The sequence below is a fragment of the Triticum urartu genome, chromosome 5, assembly GCF_003073215.2.
Source record: "Triticum urartu cultivar G1812 chromosome 5, Tu2.1, whole genome shotgun sequence".
NCBI lineage: Eukaryota > Viridiplantae > Streptophyta > Magnoliopsida > Poales > Poaceae > Triticum > Triticum urartu.
In genome coordinates this window covers 184344159-184361402 of record NC_053026.1, presented here as the reverse complement: position 1 = coordinate 184361402, position 17244 = coordinate 184344159, and the positions used below count along the sequence as shown (strand labels likewise).

Sequence of the window (17244 nt, the reverse complement as noted above, 5' to 3'; positions counted from 1 at the left end):
TTTGACTCAAGGTGACACAGGGCGACGGTGAAATTTCGGTGAAATTTCTTCAAGTTTCAGACAGAGGTCAGGAAAGAGTGGTGATGTTGAGTTCAGGTAACTCTTATATGTGGCATCCAATAGGTGAGTTGTTCACTTTCATGCAGATCAGTGATCGGTGTGTGATGGTGTCGAATGAATACTCCGGAAGTTGGGATCACAAACTTGTGTAATGAGGAACTTAATTTTGCGCGAGTATTGACTGTGAAGGGACTAAATTTGCAGGTGGAGTTACATGGAGTTTGGGAGTAGCAGCGGTGCTCATGGCGTATCTCAAGTCCAATGCACATGGAGGTTCGACGTATCGATGAATCCAAGATGATGGAGAATATTCTCCAAGGTGGAGTTTGTTAGAGTTGTGTCGAATATTAGTGTACAAGGTAGGTTACAGTTGGACTCTGAGTTGTATGGTGTGTAGATAGGATTACGGGGTCGTGTCTTAATAGGACACTTGTATCCTAGGCCTCTTATATATGAGGGGGTAGACACACGATGTAATCTAAGCCAACATAATAGCACATGTATGCAGGGGGAGCCAGCAGCGTGTGCCCGCGCCTGGGTGGCCGGTGTGCGGTATTGTGACGGTGTCACGGGGAGGAGCGCCCGTAGTCAATCCCCGGGGATGTAGCCATGACGGTGAACCTCGTTAACGAATCTCGGGGCTGTGCTCGTGTGATTGCTTGGTCCTCGGTAGATCAACTATGCGCCTCGGATTTATTCTAACAGGAGGTAAGCATCGAGTTGACCATGGCGACCCTCCCTATGTTGGACATAAGCTTCGCCTTCCAGGAAGGCAGTCTGTTGGCGATCTGGTCGACGAGGCGTTGCATCTGGTTGCTAGATGGCTTGCTCATGGTCAGGGGGATCCCTAGGTAAGTGATTGGGAACTGGCAACCAAATTGCAAGCTGATCGGCGTCTTCTCGTCGTTGCTGCAATTGATGGCAGTGGTGGCGCTCTTTTCATAATAGGTACCTAAACCCAGAAGTGTCGCCGAAGAGCACGAGGATCTCCTTGGAGGCAAGGCGCATGCCTGCCGTCGGGTTGCAGAAGAACCACGTCATCCGCGTACAATAAGAAGCATGGGAAAGCAGACAATGCTGGAACAGCGCGATCACACCACAATTGGAGGCATGAGTCATGAGCCGGCTCAAGCCGGCGACCACCAGCTAAAAAATCATTGGGGAAAGAGGGCGCAGCAGCGCGAGCACACCACAGTTGAGGGCATGAGAGTCATGAGCTGGCTCATGGCGTTTCATTGGGGAATGAACTTGGGTTTGAGAGTATTGTTTACGTGCGATCTTTATTTACTAGATAGACTATCAACTTCTGAGTAAGTACAAATGCAATTGCCATGGTCATTATATGCAATACAATTTATAGCAGGTTAGCCTATACTATTCAGGGAAGTAGTACTCATTCACTCTTAATGAATTTGCAGATTTGAAGTACTGGATGAGGAGCCTGGTGATGATGAAGAGAGTGCCCAAAAGTTTGAGAGGTTTATGTCACAAAAATATATTCCCTTTGTGATTTCTTTGTAGTGTACGGGCGAAAAATGTTATTCTTGATCTATTCTGAAATGTCCTCAGAACACTGCTAATCCGTAATATTCCGTGTACCTTAGTTAGGCGAGTTAAGCAAATATTTTACTAATAAAGGGCCAATTTTGTTTTGATGTGTGGAGCTGTTCTTCACCACAAGTTAGGCCAATTAAGCAAAAAAATAAATTGTTAGGCACTTTTAAGCTATGAACCAAACAAGTCATGAGTGTACTTGACCCTTGTCAATTGTTATCCCTATCCGAATATGTAGCACTCCCTGACTCTTAAATCATGCACTTTTCACCTCTAGGCTTCTCGTTCTGCCGTCTAAACAGCTATATCGTGGATCATTTCCTAGCAGCTACACATATACTCCATCCGTCCCAAAATAAGTGACGCTGATTTAGTATAACTTTGTACTAAATCAGTGACACTTATTTTCGGACGGAGGGAGTACATCTTAAATTCTGGACATTTGACTGTTTTTCAATATTGAGGGCACATGTTGAGGACGCGCTAGCTTCTGTGTTGCCCTTCTGCTGGTAGCTTACCGAAAAAGGCTTTCGCCCCGCTTTATAAATAAAGCAAACCACCAAGCACAAAGTCATCAAGGTACCAGCCAAACAACACACACACACACAACGCCACCGCAGGCAAGGTCCAACATACACGCACGCAAACACTACACAAGGTTCAGCTGTGGGCACAACACAACAAGCCCAACACAGAAATGAGGCACGCACAACACATAAACGGCGGTGGTGGCGAGGAGAGAGGATCTAATCCGGCTCTGGAGGTGGTGGGGGAAGCGGAGAAGCCATCCGGGGAGCCATCGCGCGAAGCTGGGTGATGATGGAGGTGATGGCGTCTCTCTCCCTGGGGTGGCTAAGCGGCCGCCAAAGCTGCAAGTAACCAGACCATTTGAACAAAGCGTCAGTAGCGTGACGAAGAGGTACGTGCTGAATCACAAGCTTATTCCTAATAGTCCAGGCTAGCACACCGATGGCCAGCCACCTAATGTGGCGAGACGCGGGTGGTGATGCTTGGAGTTCGGCGAAGAGAGCAGGGAAGTTGTTGGGCTTCCACCCACCAATTCGCGGAAACAGCTCCAAAGAAACTGCGCGGACACACAGGAGAAGAAGATATGGTTCGTATCCTCTTCAGGTCCGCAGAGCGGGCATCGCCCGTCCCCAGGGCCATTGCGCTTCAGGACCTCTATGCCGGACGGAAGGCGGCAGCGAACCCATTGCCACAAGAAGATCATAATCTTTAAGGGGAGCCGGATCGCCCAGATGGTGGTGAGAGCCTCAGGACCCGGCGAAGGGGCTATAGCCTGGTAGAGGGATTTAGAGGAGAATTGCCCAGAGGCTCTAGACGCCACCTGGTGCTGTCCTCTCCCATCTCCAGGTCCGGCTCGTGCAGAGCAATGCAGTCGAGCAGGTCCTGCTAGCTTGAATGCTGTCTCCTTGGCACCTATGCATCTACAGAGACCATTGAACTTTGATTTTTGTTGCACACAGCTTTTATTTTCACTGTGTGTCGCTGCTCCCTGCACATGCACTATTCTTTCCTTGTGGTACATTTATTTTTTATTTTTTTGCTAGCTGTCTTTTGTTCTCTGTCATCTGAAAAGAGAACAAATGTAATAGAACTCCAGTTTTTGAGGCGGTGTTAATGAGGAACCACATTGTTTATCCCTTTTCACATAACCACAGCCTTTTGGATATTAGGCAACACAGCAACCAAAACAGAGGATATGGCACCCTTTTGCCAGATGTTCACTGAACATGCGGTCCATGCTGCTAAGATTTGGTGGTCAGAGAGGCAAAAGGCTGGGTTAGTACGGTTATGTGAAAAGAAAAGAAAAGAAAAGAAAAAAAAAGGAACTGTGGTTTTGCCTGAGCACATCCGGATTAGGTGTGGTCCTGTGTAATTTACTCAGATAAAAAATGTTGATGAGTTTCGATGTTAATGGGTAAACATTAATCTGAGCCTCTGAGGTACCTTCATTTGTGGTGAGCAGATCAAGTGATGCTTTGTCTTTTTGCCACATAAGTGTTACTTTTTCTTGAAATTAATTTTCTTCTGATATTCTTTTCCCTACTAGTGTGTAATGAAAATCCCCCCCTAATGATATGCCGTAGGCCAGCTTTGGGAGTAGATGAGACCCATAAGAAACTATAAGAAATAGATGTAGTTAAGGACACCTTAAATTCGGCGATGCTGTTTGCGTATTTGATATTCAGGGCTAACTCTGAAGAAGCTGAAAATGTTATTTGTGAATTGATTACTAGTAGATGAATACACTGGGCCCCTTTGGACTATTTGACAGCAATGAACTAGCTAGTACTCCTCGGTCCACTATTATAAGATGTTCTAACTTTTTTATGGTTCGGATGTATACAGACACATTTTAGTGTGTTTGTTCACTCATTTCAGTCCGTATGTAGTCCATATTGAAATATCCGAAACATCTTATATTTGTGAACGGAGGGAGCAGTTTTTTATCGGACATAGTCAGTAGTTTATATCAGGCATAGTCAGCAATGAGCTAGTCAAACATATGGAGCTTTGGGATCTTTTGTCGGAGACAGTACTGAAACCAGGAGTAGAGGACTGGAAACTCTTACCCTGTGGACATTATTCGGCTAAGTCAGTCTATAGAGGTTTTTTCCAGGGAGCTACCCTTTTTGAACCTTGGGTTCGCATCTGGAAGACCTGCGAGCCGTGCAAACGCCGTTTTTCATGTGGCTAGTGGTGCACAACAAATACTGGACTGCTGATTGTCTTGCTGGCATAATATGTGTATCTGAGCGCCTGAAACCCTAAGCTTTTGTCGTCCAAAATCCGCTACTTTGAATTTGGTTTTTGAATTTCTCGTCAGTTCTGAACTTCAGTTAGACAGATCCCTGAGATAAGGTTTGTAGGTGGCCGGGTGTGTGCCTTGTAAGGGTTCTTACCCCTTCTTTTCCTTCTCAATGTAATAATACACGGGTCTCCTGCGTGCTCGAGAAAAAAAGATATCCAGCGCTGTGATATGCTTCATCAAATTCTTAGTTAGTTCAGTTGAATTATTTGTTGGTCTGGACTTTTTACATCCAATAGTAGATTCTTGCTAGACTTTAGAGCTTACCTACTTGTGCATCTTCAAATATTGTCAAAATTTATGTACCCACCCTTGTATGTACAAATTTGCTTTCCCCTTATTTCTTAAAGGTCCATCCGATCATTAAATTTCTCAATTCCACATCAGTTGTCATATTGTACTATTTCTTTACATTTTGTTCTTTTTTATTTGTATGAATTTCAGTGAGACCACAGCTGTTTTATTGACTTTCCTTTAAAAAAAATCTATATCCTTGCAATAAAAAGTTCTATTGGTACACTCTGGGCTAATTTGCCTTATCCTTAATGTCTGCGGCCCATAAACTGATGCTGTTCCATCCCAACCATGTGTACAGGAAATACAAGTTGCCTATGTCATATATTATTCCATTTCCAAAGAAAGGAGATCCGTCTAGTGCTCAGGATTTTGGACAGGGTCGGCAAGTCTTAGCTGTTTATCCTGGCACAACAGCATTATATAGGGCTACCGTAGCCTCTCAACGTAAGGTAACATCTTAACATGCACATGAATCTTCGGCAGATCATCAATTCTTCATAATAATGTGACTTTTTGTTCTGTTCACAAGGTTGGACATCCATATGTGTGGATGTATTCACTGTCGTATTTTCAGCTTCATCTAGTTATGAATTCAATGGTGCCATTTTATTCTGTGTGAAACAGTCTCCTTGATTGTTAAAACCATTTAAATGGAGGCTACCTAGGAAGTGGGAATTTGAAACTTATATAGGCTAAAAGGTGGGGAGTAATCTGAACGTCAGAATATTTTGTTATCATAGGATCATCTTCCACCAAAGTAGTGAAACTGCTAAGCATTGATTGGTGCTTACTGATAGGCGAAGCTTGTTATAGTGTATTGCCTGTTATTCATATGCATCATGTACCCTTCCATTAAAGGACAGACCCAGTGTTGGAAGCTCCCACACCAGGTGGGGTCTGGGGAGGATTATACGAGGCAAGCCTCTTCCCCATGCACAGTGCAATGCAGAGAGTCCACGTCGAACCCGGGACTCCTTGGCACAAGTAGGGATTACTTCACACTGCGCCAGGCCTGTCTTTTTACCCTTCCATTGTAATGCTTAAATTAACCAACTTCAACATATTTAACAAATTCGAAGAACTTGGGAGAATTGCATGGTCATAGTGTTAGCTCTCATTTTCCCTCCATATGCTCCAGATAATTAGTGGTAGCATGGTGTTCAAGGAATTCCTCTTGGATTCATGGACTCTATTTCTGGCCTCTTGCCACCAATCCCGGAATTCAGGAGCATTTTGAGGGTTGACCTCGCTCAGATTTGCCCAAAAAAGCACTGAACTCCAAATGATGGTCACTACACTGCAACCCGTGAAGAGATGATGAGCGAATTCTTGCGCAATTTGCAGAAACAGCATGCAGCATTATGAGGCAAATCACGCTTAGCGAGACGGTCCGCTGTCCAGGCCCCTGACGACCAGCCAGCCAGAGAAAGAGTTTGCATTTTAGAGGAGCCTTCCAAATGGTGCAGGCAGTACTACACATGACCAATGCAGCGAAGTGTGCTTTATAAACAGATTTCGCCGAGTATGTACCTTTAGGATGAGCAACAGAGAAAAATCCCGACGAGTCAGAGGTGCCAGGGATCCATCCGCTCCTCCCCAACTCCTCACGCGTCGCCTCGCACGGCGGCCGGGGGGAAATCCTAAATCCTAAGCCGCCAGCCCCCCCCCCCCCCCCCCCCCCCCCCCCCCCCTCGCCAAGGGGCTCGGCCGGGCAAAGCTCGACTGGAGCCGGCGGCAACGAGGATTTCACGTCCCTTCGCATGCAGGAGCTGGCGCGGTGGTGCTCCTTCGTGTCTGGGCGCCGGTGCTGCGGCTGGGTCTTGGGCGGCGTGGTGGGTGGAGGCGCGTGCGGAGGTGGCTGTGTCAGCGGTGTGGCTTGGGCCAGATCTGCAGGGTGGCCGCCTCTTGCGACGAGGGCCGCGGCGGCGTGGGTCGGCCTCTGCTGTTGCGTTCCGGCGTGGTGAGGACTCCGACGTGGTGGTGCCTGCTCGTGGGTGCTCGATCCGTCAGGCTCGGGTGGCTACAAGCGGCCTAGGTGGTGCACTGACCGACAAGGCGTCTGCGGCGGCGGGTGCTGCTTAGCGGCGGGGTGTGGGTGGTGGTAGCCCATCCCTTCTCCTGGGTCTTGGTCAGCCGCGCGGTTGTGCGCGTTGCGGAGATGGCCGGACCTGGGGCTCGTGCTCGGGGGGATCGGTTTGGGGCCCGAGACAGTTTGGAGCTCTCGCTCCGGGTAGGTGATGGTGGGTTTGATCCAGGTGGTATCCGCGGGTGGTCTCTCCCCTCGCGGATGCGGTGGTGGTCCGGTCGCCCCTATCAGTCGGCAGATCAGCGTCGTTGACCACGGGCATGGCGTCATTCGAGAGTGCTCGACGATGGCCGTCGGTAGTCACGGGGTTGTGTCCCCCCCCCCCCCAGGTCCATCGGGACTAGCTGGGAGGTGTGGAAGCAGCCTACCGTGGAGGCATCAACACAAACTCCATGACTGATGCTGGGCTAGGAGTGAAAGGAGACGCCTTTTACTCTTCCTCCGTTCTGTGGTTGGTGCACCGTGATGTGGATGATGGGTGGTGTGGCTCGGACATGGATGCCGGGGCGGCGGCTCTGGAGGGTGCTCCGCATGGTTGGCTCTCCGGCGAGCACCATGTTGTTGTGGTGGCTTTTCCTCTTGGTCGTGTGGACGGCAGGAGGTATAGCGGTGGTGGCCTGGGCACGCTCCTTATCTTTGGCAGTGGCGTCGCCCTGATCCGGACCTGGAGATCTGATCTCGCCGCACTTGTCCTGAAGACCTCGTGGGGGCATAGGGGAGCTGCCGAGCGAAAGCTCCGCGCTTTGTCGTCGACGACGGCGACGCTCGCGGGCGCCGTTCTCTTCCGAAGACGTCGTCGTGGTGCTCCTCTCCGTGTCAGAGTTCCGGGTGAAGACCCTTGTCCCTTCTGGACTCGACGCGGCGACACTTTGCGCCGTTCTCCCTCCTGGGCGTTGTCGTGGAACTTAGGTGTTTAGGGCTTTGTGTTGCGTTGTTTTATGCTCTTCCAATGTACTCTTTCGGTAGCATAGTCGCTTGCGTTCTATGGGATCCGTTTATCTTGGGATCGGCGTTGTACGAGGGTTACCTCACCATCTTGTATCATTCGGCCGTGTACTTGTTGTGGTTGTTGCTTTATATATAAAGCGGGCGAAACCCTGTTTCGAGAGAGGTACCTTTAGGATTCCATGACCAGTTCCATTTGTCTTCAGCACCTGTATAATCTGAACTTCAGAAATCACCTCCCATAAGTTTAAAACCTGATGAAAGATACGAATATTTATTTTCCCCTTTATGTCCTTATAATCCCGACTGCACTGACCATTGCTTCTGCTACTGTTCTTCTCTCCCTGGCGACTGAAGGCACAGAACTGAAAACTTCCGGCGTGATATCTTCTACTGCTGCGCCATTGATCCATCTATCGGTCCAAAAAAAATCTATTCCCATTACGTAACTCAACATGAGCAGCAGCATCGAGTAGACGCCTTTCATGATTTTCCAAAGGGTTTATCAAGATGCTCCACACATGATTATTTGATGTACGTGCCTTCCAAGCCCAACGCAACCGAAGCACGGAGCTCATGATCTTTAGGTCCAGAATGCCTAGTCCTCCGCTCTCCTTCGGACGACAAACTTGATTCGAACTCACCAAGCAGTGGCCACCTTTTACCACATTAGTACCTTTCCGAAGGAATGCTCTGCGGATTTTGTCAATGGCCTTGAACACCCATGGTGGATGGTCAAGGGACATTAAGTGAAAGATTGGGATGGCTGATAACACTGCTTGGACTAAAATTAAATGACCGCTCTGGTAGAGGAATCCAGTTCGCCAGAGCCCTAATCTGTTTCTCAACTGGTCAATCAGGCCCTGAAAATCCTCCTTACGAAGCTTCTTCTGCCTGCTCCCATGCCTTCTCAGCGCCGTGTGCACGCTGCTCCGTGCTGGCTGCAGCTCTCTTCCATCTCCTTCCAGCGACGCGTCCAGCTGCTCCTTGACAGTGCTACTGGTTGAACTCTATTCCCGTCTTGCTTGAAATTAAGGGTGACGGAGGTAGCACTGTCAAGCAGCAACTATGAGGACATGAAGGACACCCATGTCGATTCGCCCTTGGGTCGCGAATCAGACAGCAAATCTGGAATGAATCGAACGAATTCGAACGCCAATCTAGATCGATCGATCTAGATCAGAGTTCGACAATGGTTTGAGCGAATCTGGTAACTATGACTCTGACTAGACATACATTGCAATCTTGTAGTTTTGTGATGTGTGCAAAACAGGTTAAGAAGACACTCTGTAAAGTATGCGCTTATTTCAGCATTTTGAACATGCACTATTAATATTTAGCGCTATTGCCTGTCATGCAGGTGTTCTGTTATGTACCATAGATGGACAAATAAGGGCTCTTAGCAGTGTTCCCGATACAAGACATGGTAGCTGTTACCTCTGTCAAGATGGGTAAAGCGTCTCAACTCTCCTGGTGGAGAGCCCGCATATTATATATTCATAGGATGGGGCTTATCCCATAAATGCATACACTTGATTGTTACAATTGTGCGTAGCACGTTGAGAGTAAGAGAGATACACGGAGGTTTACAAGAGAGTTAAAGAAGAGAGTTACAGGCATCAACTTCTAATAAACCATGTACGTTTAATCTTGATCTTTAACTAGACATCCATAACATCCGCCATAAGATATCCATAACAGCCGCCATAATATATCTTTAACACCCTCCCTTAATCTGAACTTCCCAAGTTAAGATTACGCTTGAATTCCTCAAACGGTCGTGTGGCCAATGCTTTTGTAAAACCATCTGCAACTTGATCCTTTGAATGAACAAACCGAATCTGCAACTCCTTATTAGCAACTCTTTCCCTCACAAAATGATAGTCAATCTCTATGTGTTTGGTTCTTGCATGAAAGATAGGATTAGCAGATAGTTATGTAGCACCAAGATTGTCATACCAAAGACATGGGGTTGGTGTGTGACATGCCAAGTTCCTTAAGCATGGACATGACCCATATAATCTCTGCTGTTGCATTTGCCAATGCTTTGTATTCTGCCTCATTACTTGACCTGGAAACTGTGGCTTGTTTCTTTGCACACCATGAGATCAAATTAGGTCCAAAGAAGACTGCAGAACCACCTGTTGATCTTCTATCATCTATGCAACCTGCCCAGTCAGAGTCAGAAAATGCACTAACAAGTGTGGATGATGACTTGCTAAAGGTTAGGCCAATACTCAAAGTATTTTTCACATATCTCAGTATATGTTTGGTAGCAGTCCAATGAGCTGTAGTTGGTGCATGCAGAAACTGACAAACCTTATTGACATCAAAGGAAATATCAGGCCTGGTCAGAGTTAAATACTGAAGTGCACCCACCAAACTTCTATACTTAGTACCATCCTCTTGACTCAGGAGTTCTCCTTCAGCAAGAGAGTTTTTCTGAAATGGACAATGGTGTTGGTGATGGTTTACAGCCCTGCAATCCAGCTCTATTCAAAAGATCAGTTGCATATTTTTCTTGGGAAAGATGAAGACCACCTTCCTTGTTTTTATTGACTTCAATTCCAAGGAAGTAATGCAGGTCACCTAGATCCTTGAGGGCAAATTCTGAATTCAAATCCTTTAACAATGCAGTTACTGCCTCATTTGATGAGCTTGTGACAATGATATCATCAACATATATAAGCACAAATATGGATGTTTTGAACTTGTTGTAAATAAATAGTGATGTGTCGGATTTAGAAGGAACAAAACCAAGTGTTTGCAACTTTGAACTCAGACGTGAGTACCATGCTCTAGGGGCTTGCTTCAACCCATAAAGAGATTTATCAAGCCTGCACACATGAAAAGGTTTATTCTTATCTTCAAACCCCGGAGGTTGTTTCATGTACACTTCCTCTTCCAGAACACCATGAAGAAACGCATTCTGCACATCTAGCTGTCGGAGACTCCAGCCTCTGGATACGGCAATAGACAAAACAAGACGGATACTGGCAGCCTTAACAACAGGACTGGATGAATGTATCCTCATAATCTATGCGATACCTCTGTTTGAATCCTTTAGCAACAAGTCTAGCCTTGTAACGATCTATTGTACCATCTGACTTTCTCTTTATCCTGAACACCCATTTGCAGTCAATTAAATTTTTACCTCGATGTGAAGGAACTAGGTGCCATGTCTTGTTTTTTCCGAAGTGCTTGGAACTCTTCCTCCATAGCTTTTCTCCACTTGGGATCCACACTTGCTTCTTGAAAAGTACTAGGTTCTCCTGTTGAACACGCCAAGCTAAATTTAACTTTATAATTTACAGGTTGAATTACCCCTGTTCGAAGTCTTGTACGTGGTGGTGTACTATGTTGCTGGACTGTTGTAGATGATCCAGGCGCAGGAAATACCATAGACTGCTCCTGGACAGAGGATCCAGGCAATCCCGAGGTTGCTGCTGTGACATGTGCCGCTGCCGGATCTTCTATGGCCATATTGTTGGATAAGTCTGTGTACTAGGGTCGTTGTGGGGCTGCAGCACATGGTCCTTGTGGGGCTGCAGCACATGGTCCTTGTGGCAGTTAGGATAGAGTTCCTGACCATCAAGGACTGGCAGTTAGGATAGCATCTTAGACTGGCGGCATCTTAGTAGCATCTCAGCATATGCTTGGCTGGCTAGCAGCCTATAAGTATGTAACCCCAACCCCTCAGGTTGGAATGGCATTGTGTGAGAAATAAACCAACGAAAATTGTCCCAACTCTCCTAGTGTCATCCACAACTATCAATGCTCAGGCTCAAAGGTCTAACACATATATGTGGGCGAAGCTTCAGTGGATGGTGCAGAAAACCCAGGCAAGCCAGCTGAATCAGGCTGGGATCCCGCGCCTGCATCGGGCTGGCGCACCGTCCGCCTGACGTAGACTTGGGTCCGGACCAAACCGCGTGGTCGGCCAGTCCTGCAAGCGTGGATGACGGCCCCCCAGGTGAGGACGTGGCAGGTGGGGGTTGGCGAGCAGCAGCTCCTGGCGTGGATTCTGTGCTGTAGCGCTCCGATCCTGGAGCGGATCGCGCCTGTGCTGACACCGCCGTTACCGAAAAAGGCTTTCGCCCCACTTTATATTATAAAGCAACTGCCCAAGCCAACATCCGATAAGGTTCACACACACACACACATAAAGTCTCACAAATACAAAAGTCTCACACAGAGGGAAATCCAAGGGTTAGTGCTGAGGGCACAACTCAACAAGCCCTGAAAACCAGAAAAAACAAGCACACGCGGAGCGCAAAAGAGTAGCTAGTCGGGCTCGGGGGGTGGGAGCGGGGGCGCCAAGCGGAACGCCATCGATCGGTGGTCGGCGAGGAGAGTGTTGATGGCGTCCCGGTCCTGGGGGCGGCTAAGCGGCCGCCAAAGCTGCAAGTAACCACACATTTTAAAGATTGCGTCAGTAGCACGTCGAAGAAGCACCTTCTGGATGACAAGCTTGTTGCGAACGGTCCAAAGCGTCCAGGCAAGGACCCCAACGCACAACCATCTAATATGGCGGTAGCGGGGAGGGGATGCGCGGATTTCCGCAGCAGGTCGGGGAAGTTGGTGTTGCACCACTGGCCACCGACAGTCTCACGGAAACAGGATCAAACAAACTGGGCCGTGGAGCAAGAGAAGATGTGGTTAGCATCCTCTACCGTGCCGCACAGGGGACAAATCCCATCTCCAGGTCCATTACGCTTAAGGACCTCCACCCCGGACGGGAGGCGGCCGCGGATCCATTGCCATAGGAAGATCCTGATTTTCAGGGGCAATCGGATATCCCAAATCAAACTAAAGGGCTCGGGGGCCGTCGAGGGGGCGATGGCCGCGTAGAGAGATTTGGTGGAGAAGCAGCCGGAGGGCTCCAGTCGCCAAGAGATGGCATCGGGGGTGTCGACGCCGTTCATCGGGAGGAGGGCGATGTCCTGGAGGAGGGCATCCCAAGCGGCCACTTCAGGCGGGCCAAAGCGGCGGCGGAAGGCGAGGCGCCCTAAGTCATAAGGGCCGCCTCGATAGATACCCGAGGGTCCACTGCAAAGGTGAAGAGCTCTGGAAATCGCGCGGCCAGGGGGAGGTCGCCGATCCACCGATCAAACCAGAACAGGGTCGAGGACCCAGTACCAACCGAGATGGACGTGCCAATGCGGAGCACAGGTAGCAGCTGGATGACGGCCTGCCAAAACTGGGAGCCACCAGAGCGCTGACAGAATGCGAGTGGCTGGCCCCGAAGGTACTTGTTCCGGATGATGGTGAGCCAAAGGTCTCCATCACCATTGGCAATGCGCGAGAGCCAACGGGTCAGGAGGGCAATGTTCATGCGCCGGGAGGACAAAAATCCCAAGATCGCCCTGGTCCTTGGGTTTGCAAATATCGGGCCAGCTCACCATATGGTATTTCTGCTTATCACCCTCACCAGCCTAGAAGAATCTGGATTGGTACTTGGCTATTTCCTGATGGAGCGTCTCATGCAGGCTATAGAAGCTCATGAGGAACCAAAGAAGGCTGGCAAGTGAGGAGTTGATGAGGATCACACGAGCTGCCTTCGACAACCAGCGCCCTTTCCAGGGCTCAACCCGATGTTGCATTCAGGTCGCCGTGGGGCGGAGGTCGGCCACGGTGAGGCGTGTATCACTAATGGGGATCCCCAGGTAGGTCGTGGGGAAAGAACCCAACCGACAATTCAGTCGGTCCGCAATAGCCTGTGCTTCGTCCGGGGAATACCCAAGAACCATCACTTCGCTCTTATCGAAGTTGATAGTTAGCCTCGACATCTGTTGGAAGCACAGGAGGAGGAACTTCAGGTTAGCAATGTCCTGAACTGAGCCCTCCACCATTATAATGGTATCATCCGCATATTGCAGGGGGGAGACCCCTCCCCCTCCGACTAGATGGGGGACGATGCCGCGAATATGGCCGGCAACTTTGGCCTTGTCAAGGATGGTGGCAAGGGCATCAACCACCATGTTGAACAGGAACGGCGAGAACGGGTCACCCTGACGGACCCCACAAAGGGTGGGGAAGTAGGGCCCAATGTCGCCGTTAATGTTCACAGCTGTCCGGCCGCAGGAGATGAGCTGCATAACTCTAGTCACCCACCGGTCGTCAAAGCCCTTGCGGAGCAGCACTTCCTGCAAGAAGGGCCAGTGGACCGTGTCGTACGCTTTGTGGAAGTCAAGCTTCAAGAAGACTGCACGATGGTGTTTCACCCGGACCTCGTGAAGGACTTCGTGGAAGACCAACACCCCATCCAGAATAAATCGGCCTTGGATGAAGGCAGATTGGTTAGGGTGGGTAACCGCGTCAGCGAGCAGGGTCACCCTATTGGCGTACCCTTTAGCCAGGATCCGGAAAATCACATTGATCATTGTGATGGGACGAAACTGGCGGATGTCGGAGGCGCCCGGGACCTTGGGGATGAGGGTAACGATCCCATAGTTAAGGCGCCCAAGATCCATGGACCCCGAGTAGAACTCCTCAAATAGGGCCATGACCTCCGGCTTGATGGTCTGCCAGAACGTTTTAAAGAACATAACGGGCAGACCATCCGGCCCCGGGGCCGAGGAGGGGTTCATCCGCTTAATAGCGGCGAGCACCTCGTCTTCAGCGAAGGGGGCCACCAATGCCGCATTGGCCTCAACAGAGACCAACTGGTTACCCGACCAAATGTCGGGGGCAAGGCTAGCCCCACCCCGATGGGTGGGGGTAAATAGGGCTTTGTAGAAGCCATCAACATGGGCACGGATGGCCGAGGGGCGAATGAGAGGCGTGTCTCCATCCCACAGACAGTGGATGGAGTTCCGCCGCCGCCGCCCATTAGCTATCGCCTGGAAATAGGCGGTGTTAGCGTCGCCCCGAAGCACCCACCGTTGGGTACCGTGCAACCTCCAGTAGGCCTCCTCATCCGTGTAGATGGTTGAGAGCTGGTCTTCAAGATCATATCTTAGCATCCATTCATTCGGGGAGATCCCGGAGGTGTTAGCACGGGCGTCCAGGCCTTGGATAGCCAGCAGGAGGGCCTTTTTGCGCTCGTGTAGGTCCCGGCCAAGGTTAGCGCCCCATCCCTTCATGAATTGGCGGGCGAGCTTGGCACAGAACTGCCACGAGTCAACTGCGGACATGGAGCGATGAGGGGAGGCGCGAGCGGAGATCTAGCGAGCGACGACAGCCTCCCGGAAGCCCGCCTGATTAAGCCAGAAGAGCTCAAACCGGAACCGCGGCGGAGTGGGGGGGCGCTCGTCCGCGGTGGAGAGGAGGAGAGGGACGTGGTTAGACCCGATCCGGTAATTGCATGAAGCGATCCCGAGGCAGATTCGGGAGCAGCCCTGTCACGTAGCGGGGGACACATGAAATATGGGCCATTTTGGCCATTTTCTTCACCATTTGACGCCAAATTGTATTCTATTGCTTCACCACTTGAGCCTGCGTCATCACAGATCTCATTTGCACGGTTAGAAGAGTTAGTCAAGTGGTCAGTACAATTGTCATTCCCTTGATGAAAACCAGACAAATGAGGTGGTAGTAGAAGGATTTCTTGGCGAAGTAGGGCACCGGCATTAGGATGTAGATGAGCAAAAGGGAAGACAGTTTCATCGAAGACCACATCACGAGAAATATATACTCGACCTGTAGGAACATCAAGGCACTTGACACCTTTGTGTTGCGCACTATAACCCAAGAAAACACATTATTTTGAGCGAAACATGAGTTTGCGAGTATTGTAGGGACGAAGGTTTGGCCAACAAGCGCATCCAAAGACACGAAGAGAGTTATAGTTCGGTTGAGTATGAAGGAGTCGTTGCATGGGTGTTTCATTGTTGATGACACGATTGGGTAGCATATTGATGAGATGAACTGCAGTAAGAAATGCCTCATCCCAAAATTTGAGAGGCATGGAGGCGGCTAGGAGAGCAAATCCTACCTCAACTATATGCCTATGTTTGCGCTCGGCAGATCCGTTTTGTTGGTGAGCATGCGGGCATGAAACATGATGCAAAACACCCAACTTTTGGAAAAACGAGTTTAACTTCTCGTATTCACCACCCCAATCAGATTGGACAGCAAGGATTTTAGTGTCAAATTGGCGTTCAACAAGTGCTTGAAAATTATGAAAAACTTGAAAAACATCAGAACGTTTTTTAAGAAGATAGATCCAAGTGAATTTACTGTAGTCATCTATGAAACTAACATAGTAAGTATGTCTACCAACGGAAGAAGGAGTTGGACCCCATACATCAGAAAAAACAAGTTGCAATGGCTTGGTAGAAATACTAGTGGAAACAGGATATGGTAATTGATGAGCTTTCGCTTTTTGACAAGAATCACAAATAGTTTCAAGACTACGCTCACCAACACATGGGAGCTGATTATTTCGAAGCACTTGTTGAACAATAACAAAAGAAGGATGTCCTAGCCGCGCATGCCACCGTTCCAATGAAATTTTGATGACACCACACACTTGTTTATTGAAGCTTCTAAACTGAGGAATCAAAGGGTAGAGCCCATGCACACATCTACCGCGGTAGAGAATTTTCCTCGTGGCTTGATTACGAATCAAAAAGTAGGGGTGAAACTCAAGAAGAACTTTGTTATCTATGGCAATACGATGAACAGAAAGATGATTTTTCTCAGTTTGTGGGACATGTAAGATATTTCTAAGATGAATATTCCGATGAGGGGTATTGACAATTGCATGACCAACATGATCTATCTTCATACCTTCACCGTTTGCGTTGTGGACTTGATCATGGCCACGGTACTTCTCGCTCATGGTCACCTTTTCAAGCTCATTGGTGATGTGATTTGTGGCTCCAGAGTCAACGTACCAATTGGTATCAACTCCATAAGATGTATCTGCAGCTGCTGCAACTTTCTTGCGTTGTGAATTGTTCTCGGCATAGTGCCAATCACAATCCCTTGCAATGTGGTTATTTTTTTGCAAATTTGACATTTATTTTCATACTCATCATAACCTTGAAACGGACGACCCCTATTGTTGTTATAGGAGGGGCGCCGGTTATTGCCGGAGTAGTAGTAGTTGTTGTTGTGGTAGTGGCCGCCGCCACCACCACCACCGCTGCCGCCACCGGTGTTGTAATTGCTGTTGCCACCGGTGTTGTAGCTGTTGCCACTGTTGTTACCACCATAGCCACCGCCACGACCACCACCCTTGCGGTAGCCCTTGGGAGACCCGCCACGGCCTCTGGCAGCGAGATTGGCAGAGGATTTGAAGGCACCTGCCCCCGTTCCTTGTAACATCTCGACTCGTTGGTCGAAATTTGAGACCATGCCGAAGAGATCATCCACGGTCAGGGGCTCCGCGCGGACATCCAGCGCTGAGATGAGGGGCTGATAATCCATATCCAGCCCCCCGATGATGGAGAGAAGCTCCTCGTCCTTGATGGGTTTGCCAGCTGCAGCGAGCTCATCAGAGAGGGCTCGCATCTGACTGAAG

The 17244-nt window shown here is 49.1% G+C and overlaps 1 protein-coding gene and 1 long non-coding RNA gene across 4 annotated transcripts in view; both read left to right on the top strand.

Moving 5' to 3' along the window:
• The window catches only part of LOC125508338 (SAGA-associated factor 29 homolog A-like), a 45171-nt gene that overhangs the window by 24086 nt on the left and 3841 nt on the right, over window positions 1–17244 (top strand). For 2 of the 3 annotated variants that reach the window (XM_048673034.1, XM_048673033.1), the window contains exons 6-7: window positions 1479–1538; window positions 5043–5193. In XM_048673034.1, coding sequence (XP_048528991.1) covers window positions 1479–1538; window positions 5043–5193 — 211 coding nt within the window. Of the gene's footprint in view, window positions 1–1478; window positions 1539–5042; window positions 5194–9135; window positions 9227–17244 lie in introns of all 3 variants that reach the window. The other variant, XR_007283369.1, reaches the window with a different exon arrangement.
• On the top strand, window positions 9233–15898 carry LOC125508340. The gene is made up of 2 exons (XR_007283370.1): window positions 9233–9999; window positions 10083–15898. It is a non-coding gene; the product is annotated as an uncharacterized LOC125508340 (long non-coding RNA).